General features: G+C 43.4%; 1 protein-coding gene across 1 annotated transcript in view; it reads left to right on the forward strand.

Annotated features, from left to right (window-relative positions):
* LOC311094957 (neural cell adhesion molecule L1.1-like) overlaps window positions 1–17,978 on the forward strand; it is a 56,714-nt gene extending 38,736 nt beyond the window's left edge. Inside the window, exons 5-6 of the mRNA XM_084133218.1 lie at window positions 12,722–12,847; window positions 12,949–17,978. Of these exons, the coding sequence (XP_083989344.1) occupies window positions 12,722–12,847; window positions 12,949–13,127 (305 nt within the window). The 3' untranslated portion in view covers window positions 13,128–17,978. The remainder of the gene's footprint in view (window positions 1–12,721; window positions 12,848–12,948) is intronic.
* The last annotated feature ends 247 nt before the right edge of the window (window positions 17,979–18,225 follow it).

Genomic DNA, 18,225 nt, shown 5'->3' on the forward strand with positions numbered 1-18,225 from the left:
ATTCGCCTCGCTGCACCATCGACGGTACGTCTGTGGTTCGTATGACCATGCTGGTGCAGTTTATGGAGGCCTGGCTAGAGCTTCCCAGACTTTCTTGCTCACTCTCGAGACCAGGTTTGCGAACACAGGGACCTAGTGCTCCGGCACCTAGCTCGTCTGGGCCTTCGAGTCAACTGGGAGAAGAGCAAACTCTGCCCCGTGCAGAGGATCTCTTTTCTCGGTATAGAGATCGACTCGGTCGCCATGTGCGCGCAGCTTACGAGCGAGCGCGCGCAGTCACTGCTGACTTAACTATTTCAGAGGCTCCTGGGGCATATGGCATCCGCAGCTGCAATAACGCCGCTCGGTTTGCTTCATATGAGACCGCTTCAGCTTTGGCTTCGCAATCGAGTCCCGAGGTGGGCATGGCAACACGGCACGCTCCCAAGTCCCAGTGACTCCAGCCTGCCGTCAGACCTTCACCCTGTGGACGAACCTCAGTTTTCTACGGGCCGGAGTGCCCTTAATATGAGTTTCCCGGCATGTTGTTGTATCAACAGATGCCTCCACCACGGGCTGGGGCGCCATGTGCAATGGACATGCTTCCGCGGGCTCCTGGAAAGGACCCCAGCGCCTTTGGCATGTCAATTGCCTCGAGTTGCTGGCTGTACGTCTCGCCCTGCAACGCTTCCGTGCGTTGCTCAAGGGTCAGCACGTACTAGTCCGATCAGACAATACCACGACAGTAGCGTACATCAACCATCAAGGTGATCTACGCTCCCGCCGTATGTCGCAACTCGCTCGCCACCTCCTCATATGGAGTCAGAAGCATCTGAGGTCGCTTCAAGCCATTTATATCCCGGGAGACCTGAACCAGGCGGCCGACGAGCTGTCTCTGCTTCGGCCTCTCGCTGGAGAATGGAGACTCCATCTCCAGTCGGTCCAGCTGATTTGGGATCAGTTCGGGGACGCACAGGTAGACCTGTTTGCCTCCCACGACTCGTCCCATTGCGACCTGTACTATTCCCTGACCGAGGGCACGCTCGGCACGGATGCACTGGCGCACAGCTGGCCGCGGGGCCTTCGCAAGTATGCATTTCCCCCAGTGAGCCTTCTTGCACAGACCTTGCGCAAGATCAGGGAGGACGAGGAGCAGGTCATTTTGGTTGCCCCGTATTGGCACAACCGGACCTGGTTCTCAGAACTAGTACTCCTCGCGACAGCACCTCCCTGGCCAATTCCCCTGAGGAAGGACCTGCTTTCTCAGGGACGGGGCACCCTATGGCACCCTCGTCCCGATCTCTGGAACCTCCACGTGTGGCTCCTGGACGGGACGAGGCAGGTTTGAGTACCCTACCACCAGCGGTGGTGACTACCATCACTTCCGCTAGAGCATCGTCCACGAGACATGCCTACGCGTTGAAGTGGAACCTCTTCGTCAACTGGTGTTCTTCTAAACATCAAGAACCCACGAAATGCCCGATCAGTGTCGTGCTTTCCTTCCTGCAAGAAGGGTTGGAGCGAAGGCTGTCTCCCTCCACCCTGAAAGTGTATGTTGCCGCTATTGCCGTACATCACAACGCAGTTGATGGTAAGTCTCTGGGAAAGCACGACCTGATCATCAGGTTCCTGAGGGGAGCGAGGAGACTGAATCCTCCTCGTCCTCCCCTCGTACCCTCTTTAGACCTCTCAGTGGTTTTAACTGCCCTGTAGAGTGCCTCCTTTGAGCCTCTGCAATCAGTGGAGCTTAAGTTCCTGTCAATAAGACAGCGCTCCTGGTTGCATTGGCCTCCATCAAGAGGGTAGTTGACCTGCAGGCATTTTTGGTTGACGAAGCGTGACTGGAATTCGGGCCGGCTAACTCTCACGTGATCCTGAGACCCCGGCCTGGATATATGCCCAAGGTTCCCACCACACCCTTTCGAGACCAGGTGGTGAAACCTGCAAGCGCTGCCCTTGGAGGAGGCAGACCCAGCCTTGGCACTGCTCTGTCCAGTACGCGCCCTCCGTGCCTACGTAGACAGAACGCGGTGTTTCAGGACCTCAGACCAGCTCTTTGTCTGTTGTGGTGGGAAGCTGAAGAGAAAGCATAAGGTAGGTTCTCTCACTGGATAGTGGACACCATTGCTTTGGCATACCAGCAGCAAGGTCGACCATGCCCCCTTGGCGTGACGGCCCACTCCACTCGGAGTGTGGCATCCTCATGGGCTCTAGCGCATGGCGCCTCGCTAACAGACATTTGCAGAGCTGCAGGCTGGGCGACACCTAACACATTCGCGAGATTCTACAATCTCCGAGTGGAGCCAGTTTCTTCTCATGTACTCGCTTCAACTAGCCGGTACTAGATTCTGCTCAGGTGTCTTCGCTTGCTCGCCATTCCTCTCCACGGACGGGATACGTGCGATATTTTCCTCAGGTGAGCCTAATAAGCCCTGAGTCTCCTCCAGCACTGTCGATGTCAACGCCAGAGTTATGCCACCGGCAGCTTTCGCGCTTGAGGTGGGCGACCCCCACATGTGTATTTCCACTGTAAGCCTCTCTGAGCATGTGTCTTTCCCTCGGCAAGCCACCTTGCCACCCCTGGGGTTGAAATATTCCACCTGCGGATGGACACCCCAGTGTTACTCCATATGCAGCCCCTCGGGGTCATATGTGTATTCCAAGTCCGCCCCCCTCCCCCCTTCGGGCTGGGCGTAATTGCATATTTCCTCTGAGATATGCTTCCCAGTGTACCTTGGTATTCCTGTGTTAAGTAGGACTCCTTCGTCCGTGCTAGTCTCACAACAGGGAGCTCAGACTTACGCAGGGCACTGTAAGACAGCCGAGGTGGCGTGATTAGACTGGGGACCCCATTCGTCGTCATCTGACGTAACTCGGAGTGAAAACAAAAGGGAACGTCTCGGTTACGTATGTAACCCTCGTTCCCTGAGTAGGGAACGGAGACGTTACGTCTCCCTGCCACTTCCGCTGGAACACTGGAACGCCTGAGTTCAGTCACAATTACTCAATTAAAATAAGTTCAGAGTACTCATAACTATTGTTTTTTATCAATCAATTAAATTGAGGTAATCGGTGTCCTCAAAGTAAATGAGCTAGTTGAACTTGTTGGGTTTTACAGTGATATGAGCAGGTAAAGTAGGATGTATATATGCAACTTTTAATGTACACTATTCTAGCTGTTTGCTTAGTTTATTTAAATAAAATAAGCTGAAACAACACAAATCTTTAGTTTTTTACTTAAGTTGCACTAAATTAAATTAAATTAAATTAAATTTGTAAAATGTTAAGTTAACTTAAACCATTTGTGTTGGGACTACATGGATCATTTGTGTTACATTGACTGAAACTAGGCAGTGAATTTTTAGTTCCCAGCATGCTTTGAATTGGAGATCAGAAGAGTAATTGCTGAAATTCAGTGCTGTTTAATGTGTGTTTTAGTAAAGTGAAAGACCTGTTAAAGTTTGATGTTTAGTTATATTTGACATTAAAAAGAGTTTGATGTTTAGTTATATTTGACATTAAAAAGAGTTTATGTTATTTCGGTTATGCTGTAGGTGGCTACATAAAATAAATCTAGGTTGTTCTCAATTAACTGTAACTGTTATAATGCCAGTGATGAGAAACTGTATACTTGATTATAACTTGCATGCAACAAAAGTCACACTTAGTTTGTGAATAAGTGTTGCTTTGGCTACTAATTTTAATGGACATAAACAAAATAAATTAGTTTGAGAACTAGCACATCATTTACACATTCTACATGAGGTCATCAGTTCTACCCCTCTCATTCAAACGATCATGAACGTGTGTATGTGCACGACAGCTACTCACAAACTAAGCAAACGCTCATATTTGAAGCGACGCGCTCATTTTTTCATGATTCAAACTTTTCAGAATGCAACTTTTCAGAATGCCGCAAGCGCACCGCAGGTCATGTAACAAGAACCAACCAATCAGCTACAGCAAGTGTTTTTCGGCGGTGGAAATCCATTAGCTACTAAAACTTCTTTGTTGTTGTGGAGAGCGCGTGCATGGTTGCATAGCAACCACAGACGCCACGGGAAAATCGGACTGAATTTTACTATTAATAATAAAAAATAAGCTAATGTGCATTGTAAATGTCAGTAATGTATCTTTTTTGACTAAAAGTAATTATTTTTATAAAAAAATATTTAAAGGCTGAAATATGTGAGGTTTATCTTTTTATAAAAACTTTTTTGTCAAAACTTTATTTGAACGTGTTGGTAGATAACATGTTGCAAGACTCTCCTTTAAAATCTGGGCATCATTTTTAATGTTATTATTTTAATGTTTATGTAAACAAAAAGTGCATATTGATGCTAATTAGGGCCCGAGCACCGATGGTGTGAGGACCCTCTTGAAATTGCTCTGTTTATTTTATTTGTTATTTGCTGGTTTTCGACATAAAACTTGGTGAATTGATGTCATTGTCAAGTGTTAGTACTTTTTAAACAGGATTCTGTGATAACCGTGCTCATTTTGGTCACTATAATCATGAAATGAATTTTTCATGTCATTTCATCTCTAGTTAGGATCAACTGAAATCAACTATAATTATGTGTTTTTACAGTATGCTATGCAAAGTACAATTTTCTATAAAAAAAATTAATCTCTGATTCTGTTCTTTTCTTTGACATTTAAGGATGACGTATATGTCACGGGGTGACGAAAATTCTAGGGAGTCAAGGCGGAACTAATGTCCGCCGGGATTTGCTTCCCGCCGCACCCAAAATAAGAGAACACCGGCTTAGTTCCGGGCGAGCGCAAAATTTCCGCACTCAGGATAATTAGCCGAAATTGCCGCCAGCTGTGCACTATGAGACACGTTGTTATTAGGATGGGATATAAGGAGAGAGGGACATGACGAGGGGGAGGGGAGGCGCGCAGCGCGTGAGCGGCCGTGGCCGTGGCCGCGGTCGCGGCGGGAGGCCGCGGGAGAGAGAGACAGACGAGAGAGACAGACGAGAGAGCCAGAGAGAACTTCGGCTGGATTGCGGGCGGAGGCCTTGGTGCACTGTGGGTGCTGAGAAACGCGAAGAGAACGCTGAAGAGAATGCGGAAGCTGTGGATTATGTCCATTCCTCTCTCTGTCCGAAGGTGCTGAGAAACGCGAAGAGAACGCTGAAGAGAACGCGGAAGCTGTGGATTATGTCCATTCCTCTCTCTGTCCGAAGGTGCTGAGAAATGCGAAGAGATACATGAAGAGATAACCTGAACTGAAGAGACTTTTAACATTGCTTTTATTATTTAATAAAGAGTATATTTATTTTGAATGCTGTGTCTGCCTTTTCCTTTGTGTCCACGGTCCGCTCCTCAGGGGTGGCACGCAAGTGGAGGGGTGGGCGGCCCGCTGGCGCTCCACCCCGACCTGTGACATAAAATGGCGTAGTCGGCAGGGTGCCGCCCTGAGTTGAGCAACCGTGGGCCGAAGGTATGGCGACCAGTTTTTTTTTCCCTTTTTTTGTTTATTTTTGCTTTGTTTTTTTGTTTTCCTCTCCTTTTTTTTTCCTTTTCTTCGGCGTCCCGCTCCAGGGACTGGAGCGGATTGGCGGGGGGGTATGTCACGGGGTGACGAAAATTCTAGGGAGTCAAGGCGGAACTAATGTCCGCCGGGATTTGCTTCCCGCCGCACCCAAAATAAGAGAACACCGGCTTAGTTCCGGGCGAGCGCAAAATTTCCGCACTCAGGATAATTAGCCGAAATTGCCGCCAGCTGTGCACTATGAGACACGTTGTTATTAGGATGGGATATAAGGAGAGAGGGACATGACGAGGGGGAGGGGAGGCGCGCAGCGCGTGAGCGGCCGTGGCCGTGGCCGCGGTCGCGGCGGGAGGCCGCGGGAGAGAGAGACAGACGAGAGAGACAGACGAGAGAGCCAGAGAGAACTTCGGCTGGATTGCGGGCGGAGGCCTTGGTGCACTGTGGGTGCTGAGAAACGCGAAGAGAACGCTGAAGAGAATGCGGAAGCTGTGGATTATGTCCATTCCTCTCTCTGTCCGAAGGTGCTGAGAAACGCGAAGAGAACGCTGAAGAGAACGCGGAAGCTGTGGATTATGTCCATTCCTCTCTCTGTCCGAAGGTGCTGAGAAATGCGAAGAGATACATGAAGAGATAACCTGAACTGAAGAGACTTTTAACATTGCTTTTATTATTTAATAAAGAGTATATTTATTTTGAATGCTGTGTCTGCCTTTTCCTTTGTGTCCACGGTCCGCTCCTCAGGGGTGGCACGCAAGTGGAGGGGTGGGCGGCCCGCTGGCGCTCCACCCCGACCTGTGACATATATCTGTCTTGGTCTACAAAGACTCTTTTAGGTCTAAAACAGTTTGGATAGTTGTTAATATGAGAGTTATGAGACATTATTTAAGAGATTTAAGTATTGTATTACATGAGTAGCTCTCGGCCACTTTCATTTTTAAAAAGTAGCTCTCAAATGAAAAAAGGTTGGAGACCCCTGGACTAGACCATAATCGATGAGGTTCATTCATGTATTAGGCTGTTTTGGAAAATCAACTATTTGGGTGTACAAAAGTCTTAGTAACACAATTTCTACAACAATTATAGCCAGACATTAATACCCGCTAGCTTTAACCGAGGACCTCGGCCAATGTTTCATATTCGCGTCGTGCCTAACAACGCCCTTCAGCCGAGACTTATTCGTGTCTATTCGACTTATTAGTGCTGGCAAATGACCATGGTATAAGCAGGATAATCCACGGCTAGCTGTGCATTAAACCATTTTAATGCACTTTGCGGAGACAACCACACTCTGCTTTTTTTAATGAGCAGTTCTTTGCCTCCATGCTGGCATTAAAATAGTTTAAAGCACAGCTATCCGTTGATTATCCCTTACTTATTAATTTGTTATGTGGTGAAATGGACAATTGTGAAACTTGTGAGGTTTTGTTTGAATTGTAGTGGCAAGCCTAATTTCTGTGTATGACTGACACTGTGTTTATCACTGCATATAATGCACAGTATGCAGTAAGCAGTACACTAGTATAGCATTCTAACACATAGCCAGTGTCTGGAATCTAATCTAATGCATGAATGTTGCCTCGAGTAAAATGGAAATGCCACTTCTGATATGCCATTCGAGGGAATAGAGGATCTGTGTTATCTTGACAGCATTACTTAAGGCCAAATCGCACTGCACCGACAGACGCAGATCAAGGCCAACAGTCATCATATTACAGTACATCACTTCCCAGACATTCAAAGAACCGACAAACGCAGATTCAATATGGTCAATCAAAAATAAGAGTTGTCCGAGGCCGACAGGAGTAACACACTGATCTGACAAAACCTGCCACGTGTCTTTTGCCGCGCGTCTGTCAAGTGTGAGTTGGCCTTTAGAAAAGTGGGCAACTATGAGGTCATACCGCTATCTTTGAGGTGACATAAACATGACAGGGCCCTTCGGATCAGTAGTGAGTTGAATACTGAACACTGAACATTGTATACATAAGAGTCATAATAGGTGCCCTTTAATGTGTCTTTCACAAGATGCAAAATAAGTCTCTTATGTCCCCAGAGTGTGTATGTGAAGTTTTAGCTCAAAATACCCAACAGATAATTTTTTACAGCATGTTTAAATTGTAATTTTTTGGGGCTCAGAAAAACACGCTGTTAGTGTGCGTCCCTTTAAATGCAAATTAACTGCTGCTGCACGGCCCAGGGGGCGGAGCCTCACGAGCTCGCGCTCAGAGCCAGGACAATCAATCAATTTCAATCAATTTATTTATAAAGCACAAATAAGCACAACTTCCGTTGATCCAAAGTGCTGTACAAAGGATAAAAAAGAAATGACGCAATACACTACAAAGATAACAACAAGACAGTTGCTTCAACATTCAAATTGCATACGACAGATCAAATAGAAATGTCTTTAACCTCACTTTAAAAATCCCCAAAGTTGGCGCAGCTCTGATTTCAGGAGGGAGGCTATTCCAGAGTCTAGGAGCGGCACTAGAAAAAGCCCTGTCTCCTCTAGTCTTAAGTTTTATTCTTGAAACCACCAGAAGGCCTAGGTTCGCAGACCTAAGAGCTCTTGATGGTTGATAAACAGTCAGTAAGTCCGTGAGGTATGATGGAGCCATCCCATGTAATGACTTAAAAGCTAATAATAAAACTTTAAAAGTGATTCTATAGTGCACTGGCAGCCAATGGAGTGACTTAAGGACAGGAGTTATATGATCTCGTTTTCGAGTTCCTGTCAGAACTCTTGCAGCGGCATTCTGGACTATTTGAAGGCGGTTAATGGATGATTCACTGATCCCCACATAAAGCGAATTACAATAGTCCAGCCTTGTAGAGATAAAAGCATGTATGACTTTTTCGAAGTCAGAGAATGAGAGTATAGACTTAATTTTTACCAGAGTTCGTAACTGGTAAAAGCTTGATTTTACAACTTGATTGACCTGTCTATCAAGCTTTAGGGCACTGTCTAGTACCACTCCCAAGTTCTTAACATATGGCTTCACATATGGTGTCAAGGTACCAAGATTTATATTTGTTGTATCGTGTAGACTGGAAGGTGTAAACACTATAACCTCGGTCTTTTCCTCATTCAAACTTAAAAAATTTTGCGACATCCATGCTTTCACATCCTCAAGGCAATCAGCCATCTCTTCTAGATTCTTTCCATGGTTAAGAGGAAAATACATTTGTGTGTCGTCTGCATAACAATGATAACTCAAGTCATATTTTCTAAAAATAGTACTCAAAGGAAGCATATATAAAGAAAACAGCATCGGAGCCAGTGTGGAGCCTTGAGGAATTCCACATGTTAACTTTACTGATGAAGATCGGTAGTTACTAATGTTGACTGAAAAACTCCTGTTTGTAAGATACGACTGAAACCAATGTAATACTGGGCCTCTGATGCCCACTATGTGTTCTAGCCGAGATAGCAGGACATTGTGGTCTACCGTGTCAAATGCCGCACTTAAATCCAGGAGTATCAATGCTACAGAATCTCCAGAGTCAGTGGCTAAAAAAATGTCATTGAGTACTTTAACAAGTGCCGTTTCCGTAGAGTGAAATTTTTTAAAACCAGATTGAAATATATCAAAGATTTTATTTTCGTTCAAAAAAGTTTCACGCTGGCATAGAACTACTTTATCTAAAATTTTTGTTAGAAATGGGAGGTGCGAAATAGGTCTAAAATTTGATAGATTCGATGAGTCTAAATTTGGCCTCTTCAGTATGGGTTGCACTGACGCATGTTTTAAACGCTCAGGAACAACTCCCAACTCAAGGCATCTATTTACAAAGTGTAGGAGTGTCGTACTCACTACATTGAACACTTTTTTAAATAGTCGTGCTGGGATAGTGTCTAATGGTGATCCTGTCGGTTTTAGCTGCTTCACTGTGTCATTTAGAAAAGTCATAGTGATTGGTGTAAACTTACTGAGTCTGCCGGTGTAATTTAGCTCAACTACAGGATTACCAGTGATCAATTGCATGTTATTTCTAATTCCAGCTATCTTGTCTATAAAAAACTTGCAAAACCGCTCACACATAGCCACTGACTCACTCGGGTAGATAGACACAACTGGATTTGTAACAGTATTAATAATATTAAAAAGAACTCTGGGATTATTGTGGTTTTTATCTATAAGGGTAGAGAAATAATTTGATTTGGCCACTCTCAACTCATTTTGATATTTAAAAAGAGAGTCTTTAAGCATCTCATTAGAGATCTGTAGTTTGTCTTTTTTCCATTTCCTCTCGGCCCTTCTACATATCTGTCTCAGGGTTCGAGTAGTATTATTCACCCAGGGCTCAGAGATGGATTTTTGGTGTTTTATTCTCAATGGCGCTATATCATCTAAAATAGTACTGCAGATTGAATCAAAATTATAAAGTAGTTCATCCGGGTTCAGTTCTGGCGAAGCAAATTCAGGATAATTAAAGAGCTCCTCAAAAGCTTCAACAAAGGCAGTAGAGGTAGCATCAGTGATTCTCCGTGTCTTCAGGCCAGTTTTACACAGATTTATAGTGTTGAGTGCTAGAGGCATACTGAATGTAATAGGGTTATGATCAGAGAAACTATGATCGCATATCTCAATTTCACTCAGCAGTATCCCATGGGACAGAATAAGGTCAAGAGTGTGCCCCTTTATATGTGTAGGTCTTGTAACCAGCTGCACTAGGTCAAAATCTTCTATTAAATTTATAAAGTCCTTGACAAATGAATTTTGGGGGCAACATATATGAATATTAAAATCTCCGAGAATTAAAAATCTCTCAAAATTTGACATAATACCTCCTAAAAAGTCAGCAAAATCACTCAAAAAGTCTTTATGTGGCTTTGGGGGCCTATAGACCACAGCAACAGCAATAGGAGAATTAGAGTCCAGCGTAAGCAGCTGTAGTTCAAAGCTGTTGTAAGCAGTTCTTTGTATAGTCCGACATTGAAAACAGTCTTTAAAAATTGTAGCCAAGCCGCCCCCCCTCTTCACAGGGCGAGGTGAATTTCGATATTTGCATTTGGGCAGTAGCAGCTCTGAAAACGGAGTTAAGTCTCCATTTGAAAGCCATGTTTCAGTGATGAATAGAAAGTCTAATGATCGCGCAGTGAAAAAATCTCTTATGATAAAAGTTTTATTTACCACCGACCTCGCGTTAATCAGGGCCATCCTTAGCTGCACAGGATCTTCCATCTGTCGCGGTGCTGTATGCAGCGGTCGAAGCAGATGAGCCGAAACGCCGCGACGGCGAAGATGAGGCGAGCGGTGTCGAGGCTCTTGATCTCCCATGCTGGGTAGAATAGGTATATTCCAAGCATAGGCGTCTAAGCTTGAGCGCCAAGCGTAGGAACGGTTACTACCACCTTCCTTGTTGAGACGATCGATCCTAATGTTCAGCTTACTGCTTGCCTGCAGCAGGATCTTGAGCTTGACGGCCACACCGCCACGCTTACCCCGTCTCTTCACCGGGGCATAGTATGGTGGTAATCGATGTAGCCACACCGGTATCTCCGTCAGAAAAGGAGGAGGTGAGTATCGCGAAGGTGTTTGATCCTGTAGTGCTTCGGTGGATATACGCAAATTTAAAAGTATTTGCCGGTCATATACAAACAATGCTGATGCAACTTGTCCCCATAACAGCAACAGCCACATAAATATAAGCGTATTAAAATACACAGACGACAGCAGCAGACGGCGTGCCACACACAACGGCGCCATCATGCTTCTCATTTTTATTCAATATCAGAACAGAAACTCTCAGTTGCGGTGTTCATTTCGACTCGGAGTCGGACAGTAATGCCCACAGAGCCAGAGAATATACGCTGAATGGAGATAGCCTGGGTTTCCCCATACTGCCTTGCTCGCAGCGCGATTTTATTCACGCTGCTAGGCAGTCTGGACACCATGGACCAGATTTTCCCCTGAAAAAGGGAACCAATCACAGAACGGGGAGGGAGCAGCAAGACGATGACGACACCGACGCAGTTTGTTTATATCTATGGATCCAACATGGCATCAGACTCGACGTTACCTTCTACCCTCATGTTTATCTTGCACAAACGGTAATATTCGCTAAACGCCATCATGTACAAATAAATCTTTGACCCATCGTCTTTTTCCTCGTCGAATTTCTGTCACTCTACATACGTCATCTGGTATAATTGAAGCGATTGGCTATGAGCTACGTACAGGCGCATTTGATAGACATTCATAGCGCCCAATAAACGGCTCTGGGCATTCGTAAACCACGCCTCAAATACGAGAAAATGAACACGTGGTTCCCAGACCAAGTCTCAAATGAGACTTGGTCTGACGTTAGCCAGGCTGGTATGGAGATAGAACAGGTATAGTTTAGTTTAATTACGGTTATAACTTATTTGTCATCTGCTTTTATCCATTATTAATACAAGCCTGCTGTAGCAGACCCCGTCCGAATGATGACCAAAATATACTGATGAGTTCAATGAAGTTTATTGTACATCACACAAAAGATGAGCGTTAGTTTTACTCCAGAGAATCACAGTAAGAGCTGAATAAACACAGTATAAGAAGTGCGCATTAAAGTCTTATTCATAAACTCTCTCTCTCTCCCTTTCATTATCATCAACATACACAGCGAAGTACACAAAACACTCTTACAACTAATATATATACAACAAATATATACACACCTTTTCAGTGGGTGCTTAATAAACTGGTAAACCTTATATCCGTAAAATGACTTGATGAGCTGTCATAAAGTGCGCGCTCTCACTTTCATCTCTGCCGTGGTCAGCCACGTTAGGCCTGTCGCTCCGGAGACTGTGAGCTGGATCACAAACAGTACAGATCCATCCTCGAGTAACAACGAGAGTAAATGAAGACTGATATGTTCATTCTTACATCCAACAACAACACACCTCAATCGCTTAGGAGACATTCTTGTCTACAGCTGCTCAAGCGGCGAAACACTGGCGGACTCTGTGTCCAGCTCACTCAGGGCGGGGCTATGCACAAACTGCAGTGTCAATCACAGTCGTGGGCGGGGCCTGCGCAATTTCTACGTCACACTGCATAGAATCTGAGAACAGCTCATTCTGAGACAGTGCTTATGATTTATTGAGATTGTAAAAAAACACTGGGTGGATTTTTATCATTCTAGGGTGGTTTTGCTCATACACTGCCAACACACATTTATGTTCAAACACCATGTAAAAGTGAATTTTGCATAATAGGTGCCCTTTAAAGTGTTATTTCTATTTCACAGCCATTCCAACCCTGGCGAGAGAGAGGAAGCAGGAACGAAGAGTGTTCGAGGAGGGAGAAAGCACAGTCCTCTACTGTAACCTTCCAAGGAGCTCCGACGCTCCAATAATACACTGGATGGACAAGCGTAAATTTCCTAAAATGAGTCTAATTCTGCTTAACTAAATTACTCTGCATGACACTTTAATTGATTGAACTGAATCCCATTCCTCTCTTTCTTTTTGTCAGAATTCCACCCTATTCCTCTGAGTGAGCGGATGACCATAAGTCTGGACAGAAACCTGTACTTTGCCAACTTACTAGTCAGTGACAGCAGAGAAGACTTCATCTGCAATGCCTACTACACCACTGCCAGCGTCATCCTGCCTAAAGATCCCATCGCCATCACCGTCACAGCCTGTGTGTGAACCTTCTTCTGCCAGTGATTAGTACACATTACAACCTCATTTACCAACCAAACCAATACTCAACCAATGCTCTCTCTGCATGTGAATGTGCAGGTTCTATTTCTATAACAAAACCCAGGGATGCTTTTCAAAGCAGAACAAAAAGAAGGGAACTGAAGCATGTCCAAAGAGCAAAGAAAAAAAAAGCATTGAAAAAGCATCAAAAATAGCAATCCAAAAATAGCAATCCAGTGATAAATTGGGACAAAGTATTTAAAAAAGCCATTAGCAGAATAAATGCTAATGTAATCAAGTGGTCGACGAATAGGTGGCGCTGTCACCAAATTAATATGGCATTGTCAGGGGATGATTATAATTACAGAGTACATTTAAAGTTTCATTCAGGTACAACCTCTTTATGAAATCTTTCCATTAACTTTGTTGATGCATTACATGAGAACAATGTGATAACTTTTTTGCCCAGCATGGTCTGAAGAACTGAATGGTGCAAAATAGGAATGATACATGTGTCGGTGTACAAAGTCAATTGCGCTGGGTGCAAGATAGGGCCCAAAAGGTTAATGTCCGACACCTGGGTTGCTTGACTTAATCTTCTTTTAATCTCATCAGCTATACCTCAAAATGTAAAACAATGTACAAAACTTTCTCAGTTTATATACTATTGTATTGGAACATAGATTTAACATTTAATAAATTTGTAGTCCAACACCCCAAAAACTTTTCCAATTGTCAATGGAGCCTATATTATTTTGGGGACAACACTTAGACAGCCAGCCATTGAGTGAGGACAGTCATCTTTAGTGCCGAAGTGAATAATAATCTTAGAGAATTTACGATTAGCATTAGCCAGCACTTTTAAATTTGCTTTGATGTCAGGCGCTCTGGCTCCCGGCAAACATGTGACTATGGTGGCTGGTGTCTCTATTTTCACGTTCCGTGTAATAGAATCGCCAATAACTAGGGCACATTCAACAGGATTCTCAGTGGGTGTTTCACTGAGAGGGGAGAACCTGTTTGAAGTTGTAATTGGAACGGAAGAGCGGTGTTTTGTCCCGCGACTACAGCGTCTCACCGTCCCCCAGTTGCCCTGCTGCACGGGCTCTACTTCAGCCGGAACCCAACAATGTACAGAGTTCACTAAGCTAGTCGCATCCAAAGCAGTATCTAAAGCCCTAAGATGGCTAAAGATGGCAGGTCAGGGTGCATGAGACCCCCTGAAAGCCTCAAAAGCCAAATTAAAAGGGGGTCTCAAATTTTGTCACAAAAATTTAAAATAAAAGTGTTAATTCATTTCGTTAACGAAAACTATGACGAAAAATGTACGTTGATGACCTTATCCCCCTGACTAAGACAAGACGATGAGAGACGACACGTCATTAAACAATAACTGTGACTATATCAACACATGCAAGATTGGCGAGCGCGGATCACCCGCAGATTTGCACGCGATTACAGCCCAACCTGTCGGCGAGCTCGTTAACTTGCAAATCAGGCTTAAATTGGACTTAAAATCCTGTAGTGTGAACTAGCCATAAGCTGCAGTTTCGTGATCTTCATTTGAGATTTTCTACTTAAATTTAAGTGTCATTCAGTCGGTCTCCTTTCTGTCACAAGCCGCTTGCGCTGTTTGTGCGACTAAATCTGCGAACAAAATGCAGGCTGATATTGTCACACCACGATCGGTCATTCAGATTGCGTGCCAGTCTCCGATAGGCTATACCTGTCATTTTTTTCAGTTGATTGCTCTTGTAAGTGCACCAGATTGGTGCCAGTTATTGTCATGTCTGCATAATGCACAACTTTGCCTCTCCTTGCATCCAAACAACTTTAGCCAATGTACATCCTCACATAGCCTTCACCATACCTAGAGATTGGCATGGAGTACTTTCCATAAGATCATCTCTCAATGCAAATCAAACCAGCTATTAGGCTAACTGAAATAAAACCATGCCAGTCTCTAGGTATGGTGAAGGCTATGTGAGGATGCATAGTATCCTGGATCCATGAAATAACTGGCCTTTTTATTCACCCCTTAACATAGGGGTGTCCAGACTTATGCACCCTGTATTTTAAGGAAGAACATTTATTTATTTACGATACATTATTTATTCACAAAGAAAATTGATGTCCTTAAAGGTTGGATTTTTCCTATTTTTTTTTATTAAGGCATTAAGTTAAATTTCCAAAAGATGATATTTTATTACTCTTTTTAGTCAACTTTAGCATGGGTGTCTAAACTTATGCATAGCACTGTACATAATTGGTAAGAAGAAAGGTATTTAAATGTAAACCATTAAATGTAAAGTGTCACACAGGGAATTCTAGGAATGTCATTTTTTGTTTTTTTCACTGTAAATTATATGTCTTGTAATTTTTTGCTTCCAAAAACTGTAAATTAGACAGTTTTTTACTGTCAAATTAAATGAAATATCTGTTAGCTCGATTACAGTTTTAGCATCCCATAACACCAGGGACATATTTAATTTAGCATGTTTCCTCATAATCTGTACCCTATACATATCTGTCAGAATTATGATGAACTCTACATTTTAAGTTATTAGCTGCTGAAATCTGATTGGCCATTTTATATGTTGTTGTTATGTATAAGCACTTGTGCCACAGAAACAATATCTTACATTTGAATTTCCTGGATTGTAATTGATGATATTGCTCCTGTTAAAGTCAGGAAGAAGAGTGGCAGACAAAAAGCACCTTGGAGAAACTCAACAGCAGTGCAAACTATGAAAAGACAATGCAGAAAAGTAGAGCGCATGTGGCGGAAGACAAAACTTGTAGTCCATTATAACATCTACAAAGACAGCATCCATGCTTTCAATATGGAACTAGGCAAAGCTAGACAGACTTTCTTCTCAAATATTATAAACAGTAATTTAAACAACACACGCACTCTTTTTGCTACTGTAGAGAGACTGACAAACCCCCCAAGCCAGATTCCCAGTGAAATGCTCTCAGACAACAAGTGCAGTGAGTTTGCCTCTTACTTCTCTGAGAAAATCAGTAATATCAGAAAGGTGATCAGCACATCCTTGAGTTGCCCTGGGGTCAGACAGATCAAACCACCTGAGAAAGTAGTTACGATGTCTGACTTCAAAGAAATTGATGGCAAAATTTTGGAAGAAACCGTATAGCACCTTAAAACATCAACATGTGCTCTTGACACACTTCCCACATCATTTTTCAAAAGTGTGTTAAACAGTTTAGAAGCAGATCTTCTAGAAGTGGTAAATGCCTCACTTCTCTCTGGGAGTTTTCCAAACTTCCTGAAAACTGCAGTTGTCAAGCCCCTCCTGAAAAAGAGCAATCTGGATAAGACCATATTAAGCAACTATAGGCCGATCTCAAATCTTCCTTTCATAGGCAAGATCATTGAAAAAGTTGTCTTCAATCAGCTGAACAAATTCTTATGCTCGAATGGATACTTTGACAATTTTCAATCTGGTTTCCGACCGCACCACAGCACAGAGACAGCGCTCATAAAGATAATAAACGATATTCGCTTAAATACTGATTCAGGCAAATTATCAGTGCTGGTACTACTCGACCTCAGTGCTGCATTTGACACTGTCGATCATAACATACTTCTTGACAGGCTGGAAAACTGGGTGGGGCTTTCTGGGATAGTCCTAAAATGGTTCAGGTCATACTTAGATGGGAGAGGTTATTATGTGAGTATAGGAGATCATAAGTCTGAGTGGACATCCATGACATGCGGAGTCCCTCAAGGCTCAATTCTTGCGCCACTCCTGTTCAACCTGTATATGCTCCCAATGAGCCAAATAATGAGAAAGAACCAAATTGCTTACCACAGCTATGCAGACGACACACAGATCTACTTAGCCCTATCGCCTAACGATTACAGCCCCATTGACTCCCTGTGCCAATGCATTGACGAAGTCAACAGTTGGATGTGTCAAAACTTTCTTCAGTTAAACAAAGACAAAACTGAAGTCATTGCATTTGGAAACAAAGATGAAGTTCTCAGGGTGAACGCATACTTTCACTCTAGGGGTCAAACAACTAAAAATCAAGTCAGGAATCTCGGTGTGTCCCTAGAGTCAGACCTTAGTTTCAGTAGTCATGTCAAAGCAATAACTAAATCAGCATACTATCATCTGAAAAATATTGCAGATGAATATTAAGAATTAGATGCTTTGTTTCCAGACAAGACTTAGAGAAACTTGTTCATGCTTTCATCACCAGCAGGGTGGATTATTGTAATGGACTCCTCACTGGCCTTCCCAAGAAGACCATAAGACAGTTGCAGCTCATACAGAACGCTGCCGCCAGGATTCTGAGCAGAACCAGAAAATATGGACATGTCACACCAGTCCTCAGGTCTTTACACTGGCTCCCAGTTAAATTTAGGATTGATTTTAAAGTATTATTACTAGTATATAAATCATTTAATGGCCTAGGACCTCAATACATTGCAGATATGCTCACTGAATATAAACCCAACAGATCACTCAGATCATTAGGATCATATCAGCTAGAACTACCAAGGGTTCACTCTAAGCATGGCGAGTCCGCTTTTAGCTATTATGCCAGCCGCAGCTGGAACCAGCTTCCAGAAGAGATCAGACGTGCTCCTACAGTAGTCACATTCAAATCCAGACTAAAAACACTTCTGTTTAGCTATGCATTTACTGAATGAGCACTGTGCCAATGTTCGTCCGACTGTTTGTACTGTACTGTATTTTATTTTTTATTCTTCTTAACTGTTTTAATTATTCTTATTTCTTGTTATTATTTTAATTTCTTCTATGTAAAGCACTTTGAATTGCCATTGTGTATGAAATGTGCTATATAAATAAACTTGCCTTGCCTTGCCTTGGATTAAATGCTTGTGTCAGCTACAGATGAAACGTTTTGCAAAATGTCTTATTGTCTGTTTTTGCCACACTCTTTTAAATGAGTGTAAAGTAAGATTCAAGAGCATTAGAGAGGCAAAGTACTGGGCAATGAGGCCTGGTCTGAAGTCGGCCTTCCGGTTCATACTGTAGATCAGGTCTGGGCTTCATGAAAACTAGAGATTGTACTTGCACATTTCTGTATCCCTGCTTATAAACAGCCGGAT

This window comes from Abramis brama, assembly GCF_963993115.1.
Source record: "Abramis brama genome assembly, chromosome: 13".
Taxonomy (NCBI): Eukaryota; Metazoa; Chordata; class Actinopteri; order Cypriniformes; family Leuciscidae; genus Abramis; species Abramis brama.